Below are 27,684 nucleotides of genomic sequence, written 5' to 3'. Positions count from 1 at the left end.
GCAAATAATGAATACTTTCCTCAGGTATCTTTAGCTGTAAGAGGGAATACATGTTCTGTTTCTAAGTTTGCTTTTTTAACAGCCATGCAGGAGATGATCAAGAAATGTAGGAAAAGGAGATTCGGGACCTTTTGGGTTCAAATACTATTTGATTGTTCTGTAGGAAGTGTAATTTCTGGGAAGAGGAGTTTCTCTTGAGCTTAAGTTGGTTGTGGATCTGTTTGCATGTTTTCTTTTGGATAGTTGGTTCATTAGGCTAGTTTTAGTAGAATCATGAAGATTGGCTGTAAAATGCAACTGAGCGCAAAAGCTTAGATCATTCTCTGCTTGCTGCTCACTGGTTACCCATGTACTGATTACTATTTAATACTAAGATTGGAACACTTAAATTGCTTTTACTGCGATGCCTTGGCACACCAACGAGTGTTCTGTAGAGAACCAGGTTATGTGCAAAAGTGTTTCTGTGAAGTCTGGTCCATTCCCCTGAATTAAGTTTGATTCACAGTGAGCTGAGCTAATGATGAATACATCTGTTATAGTTGGTTATTATTATTAGCTGAATAGCTGATTCATGTAATACAGTGATATGCTTGTAGTTGTTTCACATTGTTTTCTTGCTTCTGCTAGTCTATGTAACATAGACATGACAATATGGGTGCTGTACCTGTGTCTACACGTCACGACACGGGTGCATGTACTGGACGCAGTGCGGGTACACCCTGGGTTGGGTCCCGCACTGCTTCGGGTCGGGTCCAACCTAGACCTGACCCAAACTAATTTTTTTTTAGGGTTTTACCTTGGTCAAACCAAGGTTTTTTGGTCGCCCCCACATAATACCCCCCCTCTCTCTAGTCTCGTTTCCCCTTCCCCTCTCGGTTCTCTCGTCTCGACTTCCCTCTTCTCTCTCTCACTCATTTTCCCCCTCTCTCTTTCTCTTGTCTTCCCCTTCCTTCTCTCTCTTTGGTCTCATCTCGACTTCGCCCACTCTCTCTCTCCGGTTTTCGCTCTCGTTTTCCCTCTCTCTCTCTTTGGGGGGGGGGGGGAAGAAGAAGGAGAGAGAGAGAGAGAGAGAGAGAGAGAGAGAGAGAGAGAGAGAGAGAGAGAGGACAGCTTCTCTCTCTATGTAATATATATAAGATGGATTGGGTCCAACCCGATCCGAAGTCTATATATATATATATATAGCTAGCCGTGTCCCGTACCCACAATTTTTGAAATCGCCGTGTCGTACCCTACGTATACGCACTTGTACCCGTACCCGTACCCATGTGACATAGCTGCTGTTACAGTTTTGGCTAAAGTATCTTTTATGAGCCATTGGAACTATTGACTCTGTAATTATTTGCTACTTTTTTTTTGGGACCATATTACAACATTCATATTTTTTGAAATTCTGTTTCTGGAATGTTTTTTCTAATTAGTTTTTCATTCTTGATTATCCTTACTCCTACAGCCATAAGTTTTTTTCCCTACAAATGGAATTTTATTTTTTTGTTTCTTTTTAAATATTGCCATCATTTATATTGACTTCATTTTGCAGATCAATAAGTTTCAGATCAATGAGTCCTATGATGATATGGTTCAGGACATGGCGTCAGTTTTATTAGAGTCAGTTGAGTCTCATGGAGCCATCTTTGCCCAGGTTAGCCATGGTGTTTTATCCCAACAATCTCAACCTTGTAGAGATGGGAGTTCAACTGCTTCTACATCAGGTGCCATTGATGTGTACCTTCCAAAACATTGTCCCAACAAAATTGATCAGATCGAAGTTGTAGGTGCAAAGCAGAAAAGGGGAGAAGTTTCATTTGGGGAAAGGTTAGTTGGTGTTAAGGAATATACAGTGTATATAATTAAGGTCTGGAGTGGCAATAATCAGTGGGAGGTTGAGCGCCGATACCGTGATTTCTTCTCTCTTTATTGTCAATTGAAAATATTTTTCATGGACCATGATCTGACTCTTCCCTCTCCATGGATCAATGTTGAACGTGCATCTCGAAAGATATTTGGAAATGCTTCCCCTGATGTCATCAGTGAAAGAAGTGCTTTAATCCAAGAGTGCCTACGGTCGGTCCTGTATACTGATACTCATATAGGAATACCTAATTCTTTAGTTTGGTTTTTATCACAAGACAATACCAATTCAGCTTCCATGTTAAGTACATTGGCATCCCTTTCTAGCAAGAATCTTGGAAGTGATGAAAGAATACCATTTCCAAGTGATGTATGTATAGCTGGTGTTTCCTCTTTAGGCAAAACCATATCACTGGTGGTGGAAATGCACCCTAATAAGTCCATGAAGCAGTTGCTCGAGGCACAACATTATAAATGTGCAGGTTGTTACAAACATTTGGATGTCAGGAAGAATCTCATGCAAGAATTTGCACAAACATTGGGTTGGCGAAAGCCTCGTCTTTGTGAATATACTGGTCAGTTGTTTTGCTCTTCTTGTCATTCAAATAACACTGCAGTTTTGCCTGCCCGAGTTTTGCGACATTGGGACTTCTCTTTATGCGCTGTTTCTCAGCTAGCCAAAGCATATTTAGACTCCATCTATGACCAGGTAATCAGTAGGACAACATTTTTTCTTTCTTCTGATAATCAAACATTTGTTCTTTTAACATTTCTGCGCTAAGTCCAGTTGTGGTGGTCCATACTTTATTAGAACCTCCTGATGAATCAGGAACAAGGTTTGAATATGCAACCTCCCCCAGATTTCAAATAGCTCTCCAGTAAGATTTTTGTTTTCTTATTGGCTAGCTGTGTAGGCATCTACTTGGGCATCTTTGCACAGGCATGCCCAAGTCAGTTGGAAGATGGAGAGTCCCTGTTATTTGGCACTTGGGCTTAGGGTTAGTTGGGGTGGAATGATTCTGAATCCCAAATTGAGTCATCAGGTTGTGACATGCCATCCCTGTTATTTGGCACTTGGGCTTAGGGTTTATTGGTTTGTGATATTGAGTTTCGGTTGTATGTTCATTTCTTGAGGTTGCTCACCTCAAGCTTCAAGGGATTCTTCTTGTCCTCTTTCACAGGTGACATGAATGGCTATTGTTGAATCATTACATAATTATTTAATGTTTTTTTTTGTTAACTTTAGAACCTCTTATCTTTTGCAGCCAATGCTTTGTGTTAGTGCAGTTAATCCGTTCCTCTTTTCAAAAGTTCCACCTTTGCTTCATATTATGGGAATCAGAAAGAAAATAGCTGCAATGCTTGAATGTGTTCGCTGTCCCTTTCATAGGTCCATTCAGCGAAGTCTTGGTTCTCGGAAATATCTCCTTGAAAACAATGATTTCTTCGCTCTCCATGACCTTGTGGATCTTTCAAAAGGGGCATTTGCAGGTATTCATCTTGCTTCTTTATCTTTTACTGAGGTACACTAGATTTTTTGGTGATAAGAGTTTGTGTTATTCTATGCTTATGTGAATTCTAGTTCTTTTTTATTGCCTGAAATGAAGGCCTTTATAGTCTCCGGTGAACTTCCCATAAGATTTTAAATCTCCACTTGTCTGCTTCAGTTCTAGAAATTTATAGGACTTGCTTGTAGGATTAGTGGAGATACTTGTTAATGTTAAAATCTATGTCACATGGGTGCGGGTGCGGGGGTGCGGCAAAAAAAATATATCTATCTATCTATCTATATATATATATATATATAATTTGTGCAGGGGAGGGGTCGAGCGGATGAGTTGTGGAGCCTGATTCAAAGTTTTTGCCCTTGCAGAAAGGGGGATCCAGGGGCTCCCCCCAGTGCGGGTCCCGCTGCGCGATCAGCGGGCAGGGGTCCAGGGGGGTCGCCCCTGGTGGGGGTCTTTGGGGGGGCAGCGACCCCCAGAATTTTTTTTTAATAAAAAAAAATTAGGCATTTTTTTTAATAAAAAAGTTGGACACAAATGACCCTGGATGCGGTCAACGCACCCAGGGTCGGGTTGACCGCACCCGGTGCCGCACCCACGTCGAGTTGCGTCGACGTGGATGCATCATCCTGCTAGCCGAATCTCTGTGACATAGGTTAAAATGTATTGTATATGAGTCATTTTTGTATTATATATATATATATATGTCTTCTAATGTGTATATAAACTGAAATACCCCTTATGGGTATTTCAGTAATTTCACCTTGTGATAGGTGTCAGTCCATTAGGGACTGACGACCTCTTATTTTTTACTTCTTTTTATATTTTGTCTTTTTTGTGTATTTTATTTTGTAATACATTAGTATAATTAAAGATATGTACGAAGGAGTAGTAACCAATGTCCGCACTTGTGGAGGGGGTGACAACCAATTTTCCTATAACGGTTGGGTTACATCAAGGATCTGTATTAAGTCCTTTCCTATTTGCTATAGTGATGGATGAGCTTACGAGATCAATTCAAGAAAATGTGCCGTGGTGTATGTTGTTTGCTGATGATATTGTTTTGATTGATGAGTCTAGAGATGGGGTTAATGCTAAGTTAGAATTATGGAGATAGACATTGGAAGCAAGAGGTTTTAAGTTGAGTAAGAGTAAGACAGAATATATAGAATGTCGGTTTATTAAGCAACCAAGTAGTGATGGGAGTGTAGTGAAGCTTGGTGAGCAAGAAACACCGGTGGATGACTTTTTCAAATATTTGGGATCTATCTATGTCACATGGGTGTGGGTGCGGGCACGAGTGCGGGGATTCGACACTTCCAAAAAACTCGGGTGCGGGGTTGCGGCAGGGGCAAAAATGTATATATATATATATCATGTATAGTGTATATGTATGAATGCATGGTAGCTATTAAGGTTCATGACATTTATGCCCAACTTACTTTTTACCATTTTTTTATCTTATATGGTTGTCCCCAAAGATGAAAGTGACGAGTTGTGGAGCCTGATTCATTGTTTTTCCCCTTGCAGGAAGGGGTGTCCGGGGGCTCCCCCAGGCGCGGGTCTCGCTGCGCAGTCAACGGTCCAGGGGGGCCGCCCTTGGCGGGGGGTTATAGGGGGGCAGCCCCCCCCCCCCCCCCCCCAAAGATTTTTTTTTAAAATTCCGTAGCCCATTTCATAGGGCAATTTTTTTTTTAAAAAAAAATCCAAAAAAATGGACAAAAATGACCCTGGGTGCGGTCAATGCACCCAGGGTTGGGTTGACCGCACCCGGTGCCGCACCCGCGTCGAGTCGCGCCGACGCGGGTGCGACACCCTGCTAGTCGAATCCCTGTGACATAGGGATCTATCATTCAAAAGTATGGAGAAATTGATGGAGATGTAAAGCATAGGATAAAGGTTGGGTGGATGAAATGGAAAAGTGCAACTGGAGTGTTGTGCGAACGTATAATGCCATTACGGTTGAAGGGGAAGTTTTATAGGACGACAATTAGGCCCGCTTTACTATATGGTACAGAATGTTGAGCTGCCAAGAGACATCATATTAAAAAAATGAGTGTAGCTGAGATGCGTATGCTTAGATGGATGCGTGGAAATACAATAAAAGATAAGATTCGAAACGAGGAGATACGTAAGAAGGTAGGCATTGCATCCATTGAAAATAAGATGAGAGAGAATCATTTACGATGGTTTGGACATATTCGGCGAAGGCCTAATGATGCTCCAGTTAGAAGGATGGAGAAATGAGAAAATATATTAGTTAAAAGAGGTCGGGGTAGGCCTAAGAAGACTTGGATGGAGATGATAGGAAAGAATATGAATGCTTTGAACCTCACCGAGGACATGGCATTGGATAGAAATGATTGGAGGAGAAGGATTCATGTGGAAGACCCAGAATGATTTTCTTTTTTGGTTCATATCGCCAACCCCAATTGTTTTGGGATGAAAGGCGTAGTTTTTGTAATGTTGGACAACATTGGGCATTGGACCCTTGGTGCTTGGAGTGCCTATTTAAAGGCACTCCTTCCCCTTGCAATTCTTATGCTTGTTGCCAAGCATTGTTCAATAAAATCTTTATTATTTTTTATGTTCGTGGTTTCTTTTAAGGGTTTCTGTGATTAGCCCTTAGTGGCTCTTGTTCTTGTGAGTGTGCACCTTTGTAGCCACATTGTGGCATTGTATTTGTGCACATGTTTTATTATATGGTATTAGAGCTTTTGGTGCTCTTGGGCAAAAGCTTGAAGAGGAGATTCGTGGAATTGGTGGAGCATTGGTTCGTTGTCTCGAGGAGTGTGCCATCAAACTTCTTTAACAATCTTGTTTCACTTTCTTCTCTTCTGTCTCATTCTTATCTTCACTATAACCTACAAAGAAATTGTAATGGTTATTTTCATTAAATTTGATGGGAAAAACTATATGTGAGCCGCAACGGTAAAGATGATCCTCATAGGTAAAAACTTATGACATTTTGTTGATGGATCATCATTGGAACCACAACCAATTCTCACAAAATTGGTTGCTGGAATCGATGGTGGATCAAAAGAAGAAAGCCTTAAATGAATTGAAAAAGGAAAAATGCTATGATTGACTATAAAAAAGACTATAAAGAATGAGAAGTAGGACATGCCAAGGTCCTCTCCCTATTTATGGGTAGTTTACATGAGGAGCCTTGCTCCGACATATTCGAAAGAGTCAATGAGGCTTGGGAATATGTTAGACAAACATATATTCAAAAGGATGTGACACACAAATAGGATCTAAAAAACAAGGTACACAATTGCAAACATGGTGAAAAGACCGTGAGGAAATACTATAGTACCTTCAAGAGACTTTGGGGTAAATTGGCTAAACTTAAGCCTATATGGGAGACTCCAAAAGATGCTCAAGAATGAAAGAAATACAAACATGAGGAACAATTGTTCCAAATTTTCAGAGGACTTAGACTCGAATTTGAACAAATTCGGGTCAATATTATTCATAGGAAAAATCCTCTTTCCTTACATGAAGTCTTGGCTCAAATATGCATAAAGAAGACAATACTCAAAGATATGATCGAATCTAAGGAGACAAAGGATAATGTATTGGCCGTTTGAAGACCGGGGGCCAATACAAATGTTTACAAACCACCCAATTTTTTAAAACCTTACGATGAGAAGCCTAGATACGATGACAACAAAAAGCGAACTATGTTAACTTGTCATAATTGTGGAGAACCATGCCATATTAGGTCATTTTGGCCCAAGTTCAAAGGAAGAAAAGAAAAAAAGGTGGCATCTGTAGGAGCGTCTCACGAAGAAAGAAGTCGAATCAATAAAGATTCTAAATCTATTGGAACCATGCTCACTCAAATCATGAAGACCTTTCATCCACTAATAAAGAACTATTCTCTATTCGGTGCCACGATCTCTACATCATTGCCTCTCGGTAAGGTTTTGTGGCTTTTGGATTCTGGAGCCTCATTTTATATGGCTTCACATTCTTCTTTACTTTTCGAATATTGCACTAATTCAACAAAAAAATGTTTTTATCGCCAAATGTGTTAAATTATAATACCAAATCATTGTAATTCTATATATATATTATATATATAGGAAGATACATGCACATATATATTTCATATATATGTATATGTATCTACCTATATATATATTTCTTGTAATAGTCGTAGGGATATTTTAGTCATTTTGTGTATATTCATATTATTGAATATGTTGTAATTATTTTCCTTTTTCTTATTTTATTTTTATCTTTTTTCTTTTTAATTTTAGGATATCGTGTACCTTGGGGGCCCCACCTTCTAGTCGTTGGGCCCCTCCAACGACTAGAAGTGGAGCCCCTCCAAGGTCTCCACTTCTCTATTTAAAGGGCCTCTCCCCTTGTGTATTTTTTATGGCTTTGGAACAAAGCCCAAGCATTATCTAATAAAGTTTTTCATTCCTTTTTATGCCTTGGTGCATTTGTGAGATATTGTGGGTTGTGCCTTTGTGCACAAGTGTTCTAAGAGTTCTTATTGTGCATTTGTGCACATGTTTTCATCAAGAACTTTGTGTCTTGATTGTAATGTCTTTTTGAAGACACTTTTACATGGTATCGGAGCAAGGTTGAAGAAAGAAGATCGTGTGGTTCCTCACATTTTTGGGTGCCTAAAAAAATGTGCCCCTCAATTTTTTGATGATTGGCGTTGATTCTTCTCTTCATCCAATATTTTAGAAGCCTCTTTTACCAAGAAAGATCTAAAATCCTTTTGTGGTATGTATCTCTCTCTCATTTCTCCTCTCTAATGGGTGAAAAAGACTTCAATTTCTCTCTTGGTTTTAAACTTAATGGCTTCAATTATCACGTTTGGGCCGAAAACATGGAAGGCCATATTAAAGGAAAAGGGTTTTGGGGCTATGTCCAAGGCTCGATTCCGGAACTGGAGCCTAAAATCACATTGATGGAAAAAGGAAAAATAAAGATCCTTGAAAGAGAAGAAAGAGCCAAGGCTCTTGAAGACTATAGTAAGAGACATAAAGAATGGGAGATGAGAAATTTCAAAATCTTATCATGGATCTTCTCATCCGTTGAGACAAAGATTAATGCCAACATTGTCAAGTTCAAGAAAGCCTCTCAAACGTGGGAATACCTTGAAAAGATGTACACTTCAAGGGATTTGTCCCACAAGTATTATCTTCAAAAAAGGGCCTTGACTCTTTAACAAAACGAAATGACTATTAGAGAGTATTTCGCAAAATTATCTTCTATTTGGGATGAGCTTGCTATGCTTGAGCTCAAATGGAGTGGAGAGGCTATTGAACTTTGGCATAAACAATTAGAGGATGATCGTTTTTTTAACTTTTTGAATGAGCTTAGACTCGAATTTGAACAAATTCGATCCTCCCTTCTATCCTCTTTCACTTCCCCCTCTCTTGAAGATGTAATTACAAAACTAAGTGGGGAAGAGACTCGTACGAGTACAAGCAAAAGTAACCCAAGTGTTCTAGCAACACCTTTCAACCATGAAGAAAGCGAAGGTGTTAATGCTGTCTCAAGACTGAAAAACAACTTGAGAACCTACAAACCTCCCCATTTCAAGAATCAAAGCCAAGGAGCAAGTGGTTAAGGCGGAAAGAGAGATTATAGCAAGCTTGTGTGCCACTTTTGTAAGGAACCTGGGTACATCAAACCAATTTGTCCAAAATGGAAGAAGTTGTTAGCTATGACTACCACTTCTCAACCTCAAAAGGAAGAGCGCTTATCATCTTGAAATGGATCTCTCTCTTTACAATAAATTGTGGATGCTCTTCAACCTCTTTTCAAGGGGGCAATTTCCGGAGCCGCCATGTCAACCTCTTCGCCTCCCGGTAAGACCTCTTGGCTCTTAGATTTGGGTGCTTCATTTCATATGTCCCCAAGTATTAGTACCTTTTCTGAATACTCAAACAATCTCTTTCCATCCTTTGTTTCAACCATGGATGAAACTTCTCTTGAAGTAAAAGGAATTAAATTTTTTGAAAAACAAGGGTTCTTTATCCCCAAAATTAGATTTATACCAAAACTAAACTTAAAGTTGCTTTTGGTTTCTCAACTCTCAGATCATGAGTGTGATATAAAATTTTCATCTAATAAATGTTGGATACATGATCGCCGGTCCGAGAGGTTGATTGGGGAAGGCTCTAAGAAGGGAGATCTATACTATGTCGATTCCCTTCAAATTCCAAAGAACCCTTTTTGTAATGTTGTCCAACAAAAATATATTAATGTATGCCACAAGAGACATCCAAATGTTGTAAAAATTTCCTATTTACCTTTTGTTAAACATCTATGTAAAAGTGATTTCACTTGTAACAATTGTATTCTTGAGAAAATGAAAAATTACCTTTTTGTCAAAAATCTATGTTTACAACAAGACCTTTTGAAATTGTCCATTCAGATGTACGGGGACCGACAACAGTTTTATCAAAAGGAGGTTTTGCATATTATGTAGTCTTTGTTGACGATTACACAAGATATTGTTGGGTATTTTTTCTCAAGCACAAATATGAAGTTTCTTTTCCTATCATATGATGATTAAAAATCAATTTAATGAAAACTTAAAAATCTTTAGAATTGACTCTGGGGGAGAATATCTTTCAAGTGAATTAAAAAATTATCTTGAAAGTCATGGTATTCTTCACCAAAGATCTTGTCCGAAAACTCCTCAACACCATGGATTAGCCGAAAGAAAGCATAGACATATTGTAGAGACAACTCGAACTCTTCTCATTTCTCAAAATATTTCGAAAGGTTTTCGGGCCAAAGCTGCTTTAACATCTGTGTATCTTATAAATCGGCTACCATCTAAAAATTTGAATAAAATCTCGCTTTTCGAAATGTTGTATACCAAATAACCTGACTATAGTCGATTGAGAATTTTCGGTTGCAAATGCTTTGTTCTTACTGACAGAACGATAAGCTCTCACCAAAAGCCATTACATGTGCTTTCTTTAGATACTCTAAAACCCAAAAAGGGGTTTCGATGTTATGATGTTAAGAATGACAAGTTATATGTTTCTAAAAATGTGAGTTTTCTGGAAAATGTTAATGGTTTTGAAAGAAGTGAACCTTATAAAGGAAATATGGATTATTTCTTTTTATTTGAGCTGTTAGCTAAAAATGATGATAGTGATGATAAACTCACTCATAATGAGGCTAGTGATAATGAAGATGAGGAAAATATTTTCTTCCATTTATCTACCTACCAACACAATGATGAAAGAGCATCGAGAGATCCTATAACCTATACTCATAGAGACAAAAGCAGTTTTAGAAGTGCCATTGAAAAATACAATGAACCTAGTGGCTCCACTTCAACAAATGAAAAAAACCTACGAAGAACTGAGAGAAATAAAAAGGTACCTTTTAAGTTCATCTCATACGATTCTTTTACACTTAAACATAGAGCTTGTCTCAATGCCATTCACTCCTATGTAGAACCCATAACTTCGAAGAAGCCAAAAAAGAATGATGAATGGTTAAAAGCGATGGATTGTGAACTTAGAGCCCTTAACAAGGCGAAAACTTGGGAATTCCAAGATCTTTTCAAAAGTAAGAAAACAATAAGGTGTAGATGAATATTTAAGGTAAAAACTAAGAGCGACGAATCTCTTGAGAGATATAAAGCTCGGCTAGTTGCTAAGGGATATAGTTAAGAATACATGATTGACTATGAAGAAACATCTGCCCCTGTGGCCCGCATGGTCACTGTCAGATGCCTTATCACTGTTGCTTCAATTAACAAATGTAACATCTATCAAATAGATGTTAAAAACACATTTTTAAATGGTGATCTAAATGAAGAAGTATATATGGATGCTCCGCACTGCCAGGAATGAAGACTCTCAAAGGAAAGGTGCTTCGTCTTCGAAAAACACTTTATGGTCTAAAACAAACCCCCAAGGCTTGGTATAATAGATTTAATTATGTAATGTTAGAAAATGGATTCTCATCCTGTTTCACTGACACTGCTTTGTTTGTTAGAAAAACCATTCCAGGGATAGTAATACTGCTTTTATATGTGGATGATATGCTAATAACGGGAAGTGATGCTAAAGGAGTTAAAAACATAAAATCAATTTTAAAGGATAAATTTGAGATGTCTGACTTGGGAAACTTTTGGTCATCATGCCCTAAGTTTTTTTTTTGGGGAGGGGTGTTAAATTCTAATACCAAATCATTGCAATTCTATATATATTTTATATATAGAAAGATACATGCACATATGTATTTCATATATATGGACATGTATCGGCCTACGTGTATATATAAAATATATATATATATATTTCTTGTAATAGTCGTAGGGGTATTTTAATCATTTTGTGCATATTCATATTATTGAATATGTTGTAATTATTTTCCTTTTTCTTATTTTATTTTTATCTTTTTTTGCTTTTTAATTTTAGGATATCGTGTACCTTGGGGGGCCCACCTTATAGTCGTTGGGCCCCTCCAACGGTCATAAAATGTGACCGTTGGAGGGGCTCCAACGACTAGAAGTGGAGCCCCTCCAAGGTCTCCACTTCTCTATTTAAAGGGGCTCTCCCCTTGTGTATTTTTTATGGCTTTGGGACAAAGCCCAAGCGTTTTTCATTCCTTTTTATGCCTTAGTGCATTTGTGAGATATTGTGGGTTGTGCCTTTGTGCACAAGTGTTCTAAGAGTTCTTATTGTGCATGTATGCACACATTTTTCATAAAAAACTTTGTGTCTTGATTGTAGTGTCTTTTTGAAGACACTTTTATAAATGGATCCTTTGTTAGTATTAAAAGCATTGAAAATTTTGAAAACACTTCGAAATTGTCTATTCCAAAAGTTAGAATTGTCCCCAAACTAAATTTAAATCTTTTATCTATTTCACAAGTCACGGACTATAGGTATAATGCCTCCTCATCCAAAAAATGTTTTGTGCAGGATCTCCATTCCGGGGGAAGGCTATAGAGAAGAAAACCTTTACTACATGGATCATCTTCTTCTTCCAAAAATCCATTTTTGTTATAATATTCAAAATGTAAATTTAACTTTGTGGGACCAAAGATTGAAACATCCTAGTTTGACAAAATTATCTTATGTACCCCATCTAAACAAATTTTATAATGCAAAATTTTATTGCAAGGATTGCATTATTGGCAAAATGAAGTTTGACAAAATTATCTTACATACCCCATCTAAACAAATTTTGTAATGAAAAATTTTATTGCAAGGATTACATTATTGGCAAAATGAAGGCTCTCTCCTTTCCAAAAGGAACCTTCTTTTCTTCTAAACCATTTGAATTAGTGCACTTGGATGTGTGGGGACGCTCTCCTATTTTATCTAAAGGTGGTTTATCTTATTATGTAATATTTGTTGATGACTATACAAGTTACTCGTGAATATATTTTCTTAGGCACAAAAATTAGGTTTTTGAGAACTTAAAAAAATACCATAACTTTATCAAAAATCAATTTGAGACCAAAATTTCTATCTTCCGCTTAGACTCTGGGGGAGAATTTATGTCGAATGATTTTAAAACTTATTTTTAAAATAATGAAATTATTCATCAAAGATCGTGTGCCTATACTCAACAAAACAGATTAGCTGAGAGAAAGCATAGGCACATAATTTAAACTATTAAAACTCTTTTAATTGCAAAAGATGTTCCAAAACATTTTTTGGCTGAAGCATGGTTGGCGACTGTATATATCATCAAGTGACTCCCATCATTTAAGCTTCAAAATATTTCTCCTTATGAAAACTCTTTAAAGTTTTTCACTGACAAAAATGATAAACTCTCTCTCAAAGCCATACCGTGTGCTTTCTTTGGATATGGAGAAACTCAGAAGGGGTTTAGATATTTTGATTTAAAAAATAAACTATATATATATATATCCAAAAATGTTTGTTTTTTGAAAAATGAAAATTTCTTTCAAAATGTGTTTGAGAAAGACTATGAGTATTCTTTTTTTATTGAGCTATTATCTCAATGTAAGAGTGATTCTTTGTATGAAAATGCTAGAGATGAGCCTCAATCAAGTCATGATGGTGAACACATTGAAACTAGAAGACCTAGTATAATTCAATATAGAAGACGTGACAATGATAGTCAACCAAATGCCTTAGAAAGGTACTTTACCTTAGAAAATCAACAAACTGAAATTGTCAGAAGATTGTATAGGACTTCTAGACCCTTATAGATTTGTTTCATATGAATCTTTTTCACTTCAATATAAGTCTTGTCTAGCTAGGATTTTGGCTTATTTTGGACCAACTATATATAAACAAGCAAAAGAATATCCTGAATGGGTAAAAGCTGTGAATGAAGAGTTAGGAGCACTCGAAAAATCCATGACTTGGAAAGTTTCTGATTTGCCTAAAGGTAAGAAAATTATAGGTTATAGATGGGTATATATGGTTAAAGCCAAGAGTGATGGGACCCTAGAAAGAAACAAGGCTCGATTAATTGCCAAATGGTATGCACAAAAATACATAATAGACTATGATGAGACATTTGCACCTACAACGAGGATGACCTCAGTTAGGACTCTTATTGTTGTTGCTACTATTAAAGGTTGACCTATATATCAATTGGATGTTAAAAATGTATTTTTAAATGGAGATTTAAAAGAAGAGGTCTATATGGATCAAAGTTACCAACAACTTCTTAGATAGGTGGGAAGCTCGCTTCCCGAAAACTCGCTTCGAAAGCGCTATACTCTTCGCTTCCAAAACTTGATGAGAACTTTTATTCCCCCACGCTTCTCCTATGCTTTCCACACACTTCATTTATTCTTCTAATATGTTCTCTTACTCAAATTTTCTTGTTTTTATGTGTTTTCTCTCACTCTTCTTACTCACTTCCATGTGCTTTCTCTAAATTGGTAGTCATCATTTTTAAATTTTGTTAAAAATTTAATTCTTACACTAAAAACATGAAATTTAATATTTGTCACTTTTATTTTAGTTTTTGTGTTTCATTTTGATTCTCATTCAATTTATATATATATATATATATATTTATTCATCGCTTTTCGCTTCTTATACATTTTAAAATGCATCGCTTCTCGTTTTCGCTTTCTGCATCGTTTCTCGCTTTTGCTTCCTAGTTTGGCAACCTTAATATGGATTCACTTCCTGGATATGAAGTTCCCTCTGATAAGGTCCTTCGATTGAGAAAAGCTCTTTATGATTTGAATCAAACACCTAAACCCTGGTATGATCGCTTTAGTTATGTTATGTTAAGGCTTGGTTTACTAATACTATTATGTTTACTAAGAAATATGATGTAGGTATTGCTATACTGCTCCTTTATGTTGATGATACGATCGTTACAGGTGAAGACAAACATGAAGTAAAGGATATTAAATGTATCCTAAAAAATATTTTGAAATGACTGACATTAGATTTCTTAGATTTTTTCTTGCAATCGAGGTTGCTTACTCTCCTTGAGGATATTTGCTTTCTCAAACTAAGTTTGCTAATGATATTATTGATAGGTTAGGCATTATTGATGAAAAAAATGTGTGCACACCTGAAGTTATTAACTCTAAGATGAAGATTAATGATGGGACACATTGGTTTTGTTGTTTCATTACAGTTAACTAGAAAACCATCTCTCGTGGTAAATTGAGCATTTGAGGTACTGTTTAACATTGATAGTTTCTATGGAAATGCTCTAAAGTAGATTGTTTTAAGATATAATGACATTGGATCTAGGTTTAGATCCAGATCCACAACCTAGATCCAATACAACTGACATTACATGTTGGTTTCCTTGTTGTGATAGGTTTCCTTTTGATACAAGTAGGGATGGACAATGAGCTAAGCTAGCTCGTGCTTAGCTTGGGTTTGGCTTGTTTAAGCTCAGCTGGAGCTCATCCGATAATATAAATGAGTTGAACTTGTACACAAGTCTAGGCTCAGTGTGCCTAAACGAGCCAAGCTTGATCAAGTCACTGAACTCGATTAAGCTCGTATAATGTGTATATATAGCATGTTTGCAAAATAAATCAATAACATCATTGTTTCCCATTGGGTAAAGCGTCAGTCTCTTCTGTGGAAGGTGCTTAGTTCGAATCTTGCACCTTATATTGTTTCTGTTGTACGATAATCTACAAAATTTTTAGTCTATATAAGTTATTTCTGGGTCATAATAAGCAAAATACATGTTCTAGTTTAACAATGGGTCATTTGTGTAGTTTTTGGAGAGGTTGGGGATCGAATCCCACCTTCTTTCGTAAATTACTTTTTGGAACAATGGCCAAGCTCGGCTTGGCTCGAGATCGGATCAGAGCCAAACCTGGACAATGCTGTTCAAGCTCGGTTTCGAGCTTGGAAAGGGGCATTGTGAAGAGAGCCGAGTTTGAACAACCAAGGCTCGGCTAGAACTCGGCTCGTGTGCATCCCTAGATGAAGGTTTCCTTGTTGTCATAGGTTTCCCTATTGTGCTGGGTTTCGTTGGTTCCAATATTACCCTTTTGTAATTTCTATTTTTTAAAGTTTGTCTTATGGGCAAATATGGAAAGCCCACTTGTAATATTTTCTATATAATAGAATGAGCAGGGCCAACGTCCCCTCACTGGGAATCATTAGTAAAGGAGCTGCAGCCCCAATCCTCAATGTCTTCTCTTCTTCTTCTTTGCTTATACTCTGGAACATCACAAGGCACCGATTATAATAGATTGCAGGATCACCTTGTATTTATTGGGTATTTAGAGTATGTGTAACGACCCCAACTCATACCCTTTGAAAATGCATTTTTTTTTTTAAAACCATTGCGGAAATCTTCCCAGAAACCTGGGGCCTTTACAGTTTCACTCCCAATTGAATAAAACAACCAACCACAATAGAGCTTACAATTATCATCCATATCAAAACAAATCTTTATTGAATAATAAGTGATAAATCTCGAGACAATGACATAAATGAAAAATTCAGAGTGCAATAACAACTAAATGAAACAAAAAGGAAATGAAAGAAGAGTCACACTGTCCATCTGTGATCTGCCTAGCAAGTGTGTGACACTCGTAACTTCCCAAGAAGCCAGTCGCTTCACTGATTACCTGCGGTTGCTCAAAACCACAAAAAGAGGGTGTCAGAAATTCAAAGAATTTTGCGTACGAATCCCTCTAATGAAATAAATGAGCATAAAAAACACAGATAAAATTTTATACACTAATTCAGAGGAATACAATTATGACATTTACATAACTCAATTAAGCATTCATGCAACAAAGAGCATTTATTAAACATAAAAGAACATTAATCAATAACAAAGATAATCATTTAAGTAACCAGGACATTTAACACGCATTAGAAACCATACAACATGCATTCACAAACATGTAACAATTAAGGAAACAGGTAAAATATGCATGTTCTAATGCATAGCAGGATTATGCATGATTTATGTGCAATGCATGAACACTATTATCTTTCATTAAAGTTTTTATTTTCATATGCATGCTCTATTAAATGCATACCATTTAAGTTTCTCTTTTTAATTAGTGTTGCCCGCAGATACACCAAACGGGTAAAATTTCTCGAGGTTAAGTTAGGTTCCAATGGTAGCTCAGCACACAAGTTGTATTTTATTACTAGGTTTCAAACTTAGCCCTCGACCAAATCACCTTCGGAATATTAGACCTCCACATCTAATGTCGGGACATCAGAGACCTTCTACGCTCACAAGTGCCACTTTCTTGGTACACCAAAACAACAGCCGTGTCGAACAGACCACTCCCAGGTAAAGTGACAGACTCTTCCTAAAACTGTGGCTAGGAGAAAGAACCTCAATATCGGGTTTAGGGGTAAAAGTAAAACACACAGAGTTTTTATATCCTCGTGGTCTCCCAAAACTGAATCTTTAAGATTTTCATTCTTCCAATGAGAGATTCTAGAACGTATATTACACTGTTTTTATTCATTATTTTTTTATTAAAAACCAATTATTAAGTTTTGCAATTCAGCATGCAAAAGCAAAGGCAAAAACTCACATCTATCCCTGCAAGAACCATTACGAGACTCCCGCCCATAAAAACACATAGAACAATGCAATATAGTGCAATAAAAATATATATGATTTTTGTGATGCATTTAAAAGTAAATAAAAGAGCATCTAGTACTCAAGGCTCTCCAAACCTGCGATGATTCATTTCGATCATCGATGCACCATATGCAAAAACCATAACATACCATCTATGCAATGATATCATGTTTTCCAATGCACACTCATATATGTCAATCTAACAATGTGCCTAAAACAATAATAGTCATGTGCATGAGTTGATACATTTATGTTAAGTGTACGTTTCTATTCGATACACGTATTCATGTCACACACCTTCTTTACTCTATAAATCACTTTCTTTGAACATGCAAGTATGCATGCAATTATGTACATGCAAAACATTTCTATCACATGATTCACATGCAACTGAAGTAAAGTTTGTGTTGACATCTTGAATTAAGCAGGGCATACTCAAGTCAACCGGTACTCATGCTTATCCCTAGTAAGACAAATGTTATTATCATAAGCATGTCCAATGCAAATAACAAATCTCGACAAGTATATTACATAATCGAACACATTCATTCTATGTGTGCACACACACTTAATGGTAAAGCATGTCTTATCAAGTTAAAACATGAGAACATTCTTAGCATGTATAAAAATCAGAATACATACACTTAATACAGTTTGGAAGTTAACAAGCATATAATCTTTAAACTTCTAGATTTAAGTCAGCACTGTGTCTGTTAAAGAAACAAAAAGAAACTCTTTTTAAATCTCTTGTCTCTCTCTCCCTCTCTCTCTCTCTCTATATATATATATATATATATATTAAAAAGCACTGTACCCAGCTGGGCCTGGCAGGAGACTGCCAAACCAAGCTGGCCAGACCAGCCCACAAAAGAAAACCTCCCTGCACAGGCTGAATCTGTGCAGGTTTACCGGGGCCTGACAGGCCAGCCGAGTATGACTCTCGAACAAACCACCCTCAGGTAAAGTGACGAACTCTATATAAAATTGTAGTAAGGAGAAAAAACCTCAATATCGGGTTCAGGGGTAAAAGTAAAGCACACTGAGTTTTTGTATCCTCGTGGTCTTCCAAAATCGAATCTCTAAGATTCTCATTCTTTCGATGGGAGATCTCAGAACGTATATTACACTGTTACTATTCATTATCTTTTTATTAAAAGCCAATTATTGAGTTTTGTAATTCAGCATGAAAAAGCAAAAGCAAAAGCTCGCATTTACCCCTACAAGAACCATCACGAGACTCTCGCCTGTGGAAACACAGAATAGTGCAATATAGTACAATAAAAATATATGTGATTTTTGCGATGCATTTAAAAATAAATAAGCCTACGATGATTCATTTCGATCATCGATGCACAATACGCAAAAACCATAACATACCATCTATGCAATAATATCATGTTTTTCAATGCACACTCATATATGTCAATCTAACAATGTGCATAAAACAATAATAGTCATGTGCATGAGTTCATACATTTATGTTAAGTGTACGTTTTTATTCGATACACATATTCATGTCACATGCCTTCTTTACTTCATAAATCATTCTCTTTGAACATGCAAGTATGCATGCAATTATGTACATGCAAAACATACATGATTCACATGCAACTGAAACAAAGTTTGTGTTGACATCTTGAATTATTCATGGCATACTCAAGTCAGCCGAGAAGAAACTTCATGCTTATCCCATGTAAGACAAATGTTATTATCATAAGCATGTCTAATGCAAATAACAAGTCTGGACAAGTATATTATATAATCGAACACATTCATTCTATGTGTGCACACACACTCGAACTAACATAATGGTAAAGCATGTCTTATCAAGTTAAAACATGAGAACATTCTTAGCATGTATAAAAATCATAATACATACCCTTAGTACAGTTTGGAAGTTAACAAGCATATAATCTTTAAACTTCTAGATTTAAGTCAGCACTGTGTCTGTTAAAGAAACAAAAAGAAACTCTTTTTAAATCGCTTCTCTCTCTCTCTCTCTCTCTATATATATATATATATATATATATATTTAAAAAGCACTGTACCCAGCTGGGCCTGGCAGGAGGCTGCCAAACCAAGCTGGCCAGACCAACCCACAGAAGAAAACCTCCCTGCACAGGCTGAACCTGTGCAGGTTTACCGGGGCTTGACAGGCCATCCGAGTATGACTTGGCTGGGCTGCCAGTCAGCCCAGCAAAGGCCTAAAAAAACTGTTTCTTTATAAACTCCCTTTCTTTTTTTTTAAAGATGTAGCAGGCTGCAGGGAAGCACAACCGTGAGTTGGAAAGCTTTAAAAAAAAACCTATGATGGGTTCTACAAAAGGAGTATCCAAGACAATGTCATTGACAGAGCAACTAGAAATTTGAAGATGAGGTTGCTGCAACATAACAGAGCACGTAGCCATATAGTGATATAATGAAGATCATCATTTTCATATTTTTATTAGGTTTCTTGAACTAGGTAATGAGTTGGAGTGATGAGTAATGGAAACTCTCTTTTGACACATGGCTAGGTAAGGCTAGTTGAAAGAATCATGCCCACAGTTTTTTTTTAACAGCATGTAGGTGCATGTATTGTCTTATACACAGGTAGTTCAAATACCAGTTTCATAAGGACACATGCATATACATATTTACATTAACACATGCTTTCATCCTTAACATGCCTATGCAATAACCAATGTAGGAAAAACCATGAACATGCTATTAACCCAAAAATATTCGGATTTACATAAATTTATAAGTTAATCAATGATGAAAATTGCTAACTTCATGGCGCCAACACATAACAAGCCATTTAGCATAAATAAATTCTATTTTAATATGAAAACAAACACATATATATAATTTTTTTTTGACAAAGACGTATAGAAATAAAAATACACCCAATAAAGAGGATTCACACATCCCCAATCATGTATTTTTAGAGTGAATATCCAGATTCACTCCTTTTCCATGGATTTCCACCTAAATCAAGCATGAAAAACCCATCTATGATCAATATCTCATTTGATTCATGAGAGGAGACCTGTACCTTGTGCGAAAAACGAAAACAAATTGGGGCTGAGGTGCAAAAACGTGGGTACCTTCTTCTCCCACGCTTCTTCCTCTTCCTCTTCCTCTCCCCTTTTCCCTCTTCTTCTCTTTCTTCTTCTCTTTTCCTTTCTTTCTTCTTTCTTCTCTCTTTCTTTCTTTCCCTTTTTTTTTCTTTTATAAAGTGAGATAGAGGGGGTGACGTCTCCCCCTTCTCCAGCCTTTTGTAAAAGAGTTCCCCAAAAGGGACTCTTTCTCTACCTAGTTTCCAAACTTTTTGAAACTATTCAAAAAGTTGACTTTTCTATTTTTTTTTTAACTTTCACTTTTTATAAAACTCTTTCTTAACCTCTCTTAGGTAAGAATAGAAACTCTTTTAGAGAGTCTCACTCCACCGAAAAATAAAAATTCGGAATTGATATTATTTATTTATTTATTTAATTATTAATTAATTAAAATTATCTAAAAAATTCCAAAAATAACCAAATTAACTCTAAAGTCTTATTAACTATAATAAACTCCAAATTAAGGCTTTACATTGAATTTAAAGCTGAAAAAACGTTGGGCTTGGGTTTGGATCCGAATCCGGATCCAAGATCCAAACCCATACCCAAAACAAAAATAGATCAAGACCTGGATCCAGTGTTATTAAAAACGCGCGTCAAGGCGCAAAAAGCGCACCTCGCCTCAAGGCGAGGGGATTTTTGCCTTGAGGCGCACATATAAAGCGCAAAAGGCTCGAGGCGTGCACCTCATACGCCTTGAGGCGCACGCCTCAGGGTGAGGCGCGCCTCAAGCCAAGGCGTACGCTTCTAATTTTTTGGTCAAATGAGGGTCAAAGCCCCCATTTGACCAAAAATTAGGGGTTTTCACGCAGTTTTAAAAAGGTATTTTCATGCTCCTCCTTCGCCTGCTCGATCTCCAGCTCGCGCTTCCCTCTCCTCTCCTGCTCGTGCTTCCCTCTCCTCACCTACCCACGTCGCCACCACTGCCACCATTGAGCCGGCTCGCTCTCCCTCTCTCGGAGGTCAGGTGTGCTCTTTCCCCACTCTCTCTCAATCGTTGATGCTCTTCCCCCCTTTTAACGAGTGTCTGCGAAAATCAGCAACTCTGCAACTGTTGTGCTGTTAGCGTACTATCACAGGCATGTCTAGTGCAGCGTCCCATCTCCTTTAGATGAGCGTGGATGCTTTTAGCAGGTCCAGCCCACGCGTGAGTTCTTGCAGACCATTTGTTGCAACATTTGATGGATTTTGCAGTCCACGCGTGACCTCTACTTTCGATGGTAGAGGTCAACCTGATGCCATTCATCCATGCAATGAACAACATCCCATATAGTGTCTGTTGAAAAACCTTAGCTGGTTTCTTTTTTTGTTTCCTGATTTGTTTTTATATTGTTGAAATGAGTGTCGTTTGCATTTCATTTATAATGAATGGTTTTTATTAGCATGTGCAAACAATAAATTGCTGTATTGTTCTACTTTTTGTCCCCTTGCTGTATTTGTATTAGCATTTTATTTTCATTGGATGTTCCCTTGTTGAAAAAAACAAAAATCTGTTCATTGGATGCTCTCTTGTTGCATTAAATTATATTGTGCTATGTCTTTATCCTCTTTCCTCCTTATACAGTATAATCTAAATGGTCTTTAAGATTTAGAATATTTGTTTGGACATTGATATCATGTTTGCATGTTATTTATTGTTTGAATGAAAATCATTCTAAGGTGTTGTCAAATGACCTGAATTTTCTTCATAGATCACAATATTAATGACATGATATACTTTTAATATTGATTTTCACTTATCAGATTTTAATATTGATTTCTGCATAGATGCAATGTTCTCAATAGATATTTTTTTAGCTCTGTTTTTTTTTTTCTGCAAATGCGGCAAGAGATCATTTTAATTGAAGAGAATTTTGGTTTCTAATGTTTACATTTTCTAATTATGACATGGTATTGTTAATGCTAAGATGCATTTCGTTGTTAATGTTAATTTTTTATTTAATGAATGCCCATGTTTTATTTTTTAGATACTTACATAGATTGTTGCATTAATGTTACTTTTACATGTTAATCTCATATTTTTTCAGTATTTATTTACATGTTAATCTCATATTTTTTCAGTATTTATTTGAGATTTATTATTTCTTGTTGGTTGGTGCTTCATCAATAAAGAATTTTTTATTTATTTATAACTTTAGATATTTTTTATAGTTTTCTTAAGTTAAATTTTTTTTTGAGGCTTACGCTTTACCCCTCGAGGCTTACGCCTCGCCTCAGATTTTGGTGGAGCGCCTCGCTACGCCTCAACGCTTTTCACAACACTGCCTGGATCAAATCCAGATTTAAGTAGGACTTAAATAGGACCCAAATCCATATTAGTTCGGATCGTAGGCCTTGGATCCAATCCGATCCAACTCCGGATCCATTTCGACAAACTGCTCAATTTTCACAAAAACGCGATTTCTGGGCCAACCGAAACTCGAATTCAGGAAAACAAAATATCGTTGCGCTCAGAATTCCGAGACACATCCAATGATATATTACACAAATACCAAATTCCGAATTTTGCTCTAAAATAACCCAAATTTTGCTTGATTTTCGCTTGAATTTAATAGTCAAAATTAAAACTCTTTCTCACGTTTCGTTTGGCTCGTCTCGATCTTGTCGGTGAGACCTGGGTCAAGCCCAGACTCAAAGACTTCTGTCTAAAAATCGAGCCTCAAATGATTTTTCTCTCAGACTTTGCCAAATTTTCAAAAATCGCATAAAATGAATAAGTACCAAAATACACGATATTACAGTATGATTCTATATGTCACTGTCGTCAATTAGCATTACCTTATTTCAGCATCTTTCAGAATAGTGTTTTTTGCTCTTTCATTTTTTCTTAGAGTGGCCTCTGTGATTTAACATTGGCATTGTGCTTGAAGATTAGAGCACTCAGAGTCAGACAAAGTGGTGGGACCACTTAGTTTGTGTGACAAAAACCTATCCTGCTTGGCTGAAGTGCAAATCTTAGATTGCAGGATCTTTGGAATTCAACATGATTTACCTGTTTCTCCGGATTTCTAACCGTTGCATGTGCTGCTTAGACTTGATAGGTTGTATATCATGAACGTGCTTTTGTCTGAAGGGAAACCAACAAAAATAGATAGTGAAGTAGAAGATATCATTGTTTTTGCTGTCTGAGGAAAGCATATATCAAGACATTATATCCCTTAAATCTGCATTAGAGAAAAGTCCTAAGTCTGATGGTCTTTTAGAAATGATGAGAGGAGTCATTGTAAATGATACCCCTCTAGTTAAAGTTAAACAAACTTTGATCCTTAATTGAGTTGCTGTTTCTGAAGACGATACATGGAGTAAAATTGTTTGGATTGAATTCTTATATCCAGGGGTTATCTTATAAATCTAAACCATAGATTCATGCAAGTTGTCCTACCTGGGTTTTGGGCAGGCCTTGACCCAGTTTCAGAGCCCATCAGATTGATTGATTGTGATTCAGTGTAACTCCGTGGACGGTGACTCGGTAATATCATCTCAGGCTTGGGATTGGAGAAGTCATCCAAGGTCCAAGTTTTCATCTAGTGACTGATTTTTTGAGCACTACACTAAACACAGTTCTGAAGCTTGTTACAAGCCTTTTGCTTCTTGGACCGAATAGAGTACGTGGACCACTTCCTTTCCCATGGACTATCAGATGCATTCTTTGATTTTTGAAGTTCTTACCTGACAAAATTATCATGCCCACAATTTCAAGTATGACACACACACACACACACACACATAGGGATAGGGATAGGGATAGGGAAGGGGGGACCGTCCAACCAAATAATGGTCCAAGATCTACAACCAATGACGGCTCCCCTTCTCCATTGTTTGAGCATTTCACTGATCATACCTTATATATTTGTTCTTTATAACCTATTTAGTAAGAAATATACTTTATGCAGAGACTATGACATCTAGACATGTTTTTCGATACTTGAAAAATTGACAGCTCACAATGAATTTAATACTTTACAATAGAAAGTATTGTGGGCCGTTGATTTTTAGCACTTTCAAAAGCACATCTAAATATAAAAAATTCATAATCTAAAACATGTTGCCTACTAAATGAATGATAAAAATCTAATATGTAAAGTCCGATCAATGAAAAACTCGATTGTTAGAGAAGGAATGCCGTAGATCATGGATCGGTTGTAAATTTTGGACCTTCCTTTGGTTGGACGGTCTCCCTTCCCTATATATATATATATTATATATATATATATATATATATATATATATATATATATATATATATATCATCCTTTTGTGGTGATGAACGTTATTGTTTAGCAAGCTTATTTGGCATTAGCATCTCTCTCTCTCGTGTATGCACTTGTGATGCCATATACATTGTTTTAATCTCACTCCACAAGTCCTTGCCCTGCCTTCTTCTTTGCAGCATTGCCAGTTATGATGGAGATACTGTCAAAGAAAATTCTAGAGCACATCACACAGCAATGTCTTGTATGCTGCGATGTAGGTGAGCCATGTGGTGCTCGATTGGCCTGTGATGATCCATCTTCACTTATATTTCCTTTTCAGGTTGGTATTTTTTGAGCTGCTACAAAAATTGTTGCTTTTAAGATAAATCATCTCTGATTATCATTCATCGACAACCCTGTTGACAACTAGCAGGAGAGTGAGGTAGCTCATTGCAGCTCTTGTGGGTCAGTTTTTCATGATCACTGTTTCAAGAAGCTTCCATGCTGCCCTTGTGGCATGGCTGCTGCTGAGATTACGTCAAGAGCCGACTCTGTGGAAGATCAGAAGCATGGATCAGACAATGAACTGGGAGGCATTTTGGGTTTGTCCCCAAGGAACAAGGATTCAGGATCAGCTAAAAGTGTGTTGTCTAATCTATTTTCAATGGTAAAGATTGAAAATCCATGGAGATCTAAGAGCAGTCCTGTTATTCTAATGGGTTCATTATCCAGTCTACCCCCTTAACAGAGGGCATGTTACATGGTTTTAAGTTTGACCCTGATGGGGTTTATATTGGTTTTGTTGTGCTTGTATTATATCATCATATTTATGTTGTATCATTCGTGTAGCAGACGGTATGCATCTCTTATTTATACGTGTTACACGTAATCAAGGTCAATGAAAATCTCAAAGTCATCACCAGGGTTGTGCCAGGAACTATCAATTTTTCTTCCATGTGAACTTGAAAAAATCCATGAACTTTATACCAGAATTTCTGGCAAAGATTATAATAGTTGTGATTCGATAATCAGCAGCAAGGTCTGGTGTTCTGTTGGTTGAACTATGTTTTTTCAGTATAATTGAACTCTCTATGCGCCTTATGTGTAAACCTCTCAAGAATGATTTGGTAGGTTTAGATCTCCAAAGCAGATGATCTATTACCTCCTTCCATAGATGTGTGTTCATGAAAAGTGTGTAATCCAGAGTCTCCCATGTTTAAGTAGCAGTTTTAGGTGTCTACTTTGAGGATTTGCACACTGTTTGTCTTGGTTTCCTTTGTTATCCAGACGAATCAAACTAGCATTTCTTAGGTTGCTACCTCTAGAATTTAGATAAACCTAATCCTATGCTATGGCAAAAGCTCATGTTGCTTGGCATTTCGAGGATTTCTAACCCTTGGTGTTCCAACAAACCTTAAAGGAATGTGCAGTCTAATGACAAATCATATCAACATATTGAATCTATATCCGAATGAACAAAGTATAGGCGAGTTCAGGTCTATTTCAGGGTTCATCACTTGCAATCACATCCCAACCCAGATTGATATATGGTTTTGTTTCTTTTCTTGAGGTACATAGATGCATAGACTTGGTTGGTTCAGTCAAGAGCTCTTTCCCTGAAAAATATTTAAAAGGCTCTGTTTGAGAACCACTGTTGGGAGGGATAGGGAAAGGGTGATGTATAGGAGTGGATTTCATAACATCCTTGCATGGAAGTAGTTTTCCTTTTCTTTTTTATTTGATGAATTGCATGGATGTAGTTGGAATCAAAAGATGGAAGCCAAATCTCTTCTAATCTCCCCTCATTCCATATCTGAAACACGAAATGAAAGAAGCTGGTGGGAATTCTGCAGATCCTCATCGTTGCTCCCAACACCAAATCCCAAACAAATCCTTATTGGAGTGGACGAAAAGGCTAGGGACTGGTCAGAGTCCTTACCACAGTTCAAACCACTACTTACCCACCTTATCAGATTTGGTAGTATCTGGGTTGGGTTTGGAACAAATATGATTGGATCTAGGGGTTAGAATCAATTAAATAAATATGCTTAGATTTGGGTTGCATCAAGTTTAAACTGAATGGTTTTACCTTTCATCGCATAAAAGTCAATAGATTTTACTCACTTTCATCTAATTCAATACCACAGGAACCTCGGATCATAACCATATTCAAGACTCTACTATGACATCAAAGTCGAACATGTTCTATGATCAGATCCACTCTTCATAAACAGATACAATGCCATGTCAAATTGACATCACGCAAAAATGGCTTCTCACATTCTCTCTCCTTGATTCGATAAGGCTGTCAGTCGACCGGGTATCTGACCTATCAGGACTTACCCAACCCTGCCCAAGTAACAACCTATAGGCTTCTGGTTACATTGGAAGGGGAAAATGGGAAAAACCCAAATCAAACCTGTATAATTTAAAGGGTACTAAATAATAGGGTGATGCAATTCTAAGCTTTCAGTGTGATCTACTTATTTGATTTTGTAGAGATCAGCTCTTGGAGCTTTCCATTCCGAAACATGGATGAGGTTTTTATAAGGTTCAAAAAATCAATGGTCCAATTTTTTTGTAGATTTTCAAGGTTCCAAATATCTTTTTTCATTGAAAACACATGATACTGTCAATTCTTAGTAAATTGACCATGCCAAACATATTTATGGGGTCGGAACCGCAAAAAGAAATTGAAAAGCTGAAAAACTCATATAGCATGTTTGCATCACTTGAAAATACACATAGTACTAGGGTCAACTGGGTCAGATCAGATATCTAGCAAAAATCATAGCCAGGTTTTGGCCAGCATGCTACTCGGAATAAGGTTCAGGTCAACCCAAAAAGTATTCTGACAGCACATTATCATTCCCGAATATTCGAGTTTGGGTCGGGTGAAATATTCAACACAAACCCAACCCATTGACAACCCCAATTCTTGCCACCTTCCCCTCTCTTCTCTTTTAGTAGGCGGATGGGAAATAGTACGTCCTA

The 27,684-nt window shown here is 36.9% G+C and overlaps 1 protein-coding gene across 2 annotated transcripts in view; it reads left to right on the top strand.

Moving 5' to 3' along the window:
• LOC149815582 (uncharacterized) overlaps positions 1 to 25,605 on the top strand; it is a 28,560-nt gene extending 2,955 nt beyond the window's left edge. Inside the window, exons 3-6 of one of the 2 annotated variants that reach the window (XM_089988453.1) lie at positions 1,541 to 2,560; positions 3,117 to 3,342; positions 24,888 to 25,030; positions 25,124 to 25,605. In XM_089988453.1, coding sequence (XP_089844579.1) covers positions 1,541 to 2,560; positions 3,117 to 3,342; positions 24,888 to 25,030; positions 25,124 to 25,435 — 1,701 coding nt within the window. In that variant the 3' untranslated portion in view covers positions 25,436 to 25,605. Of the gene's footprint in view, positions 1 to 1,540; positions 2,561 to 3,116; positions 3,343 to 24,887; positions 25,031 to 25,123 lie in introns of those variants that run through there. The other variant, XM_089988454.1, reaches the window with a different exon arrangement.
• The last annotated feature ends 2,079 nt before the right edge of the window (positions 25,606 to 27,684 follow it).

The sequence above is a fragment of the Nuphar pumila genome, chromosome 15, assembly GCF_984573655.1.
Source record: "Nuphar pumila chromosome 15, dmNupPumi1.hap1.1, whole genome shotgun sequence".
NCBI classification, from domain to species: Eukaryota; Viridiplantae; Streptophyta; class Magnoliopsida; order Nymphaeales; family Nymphaeaceae; genus Nuphar; species Nuphar pumila.
The sequence above is the reverse complement of the archived record's forward strand: the minus strand, read 5'-3'. Positions and strand labels throughout refer to the sequence as shown.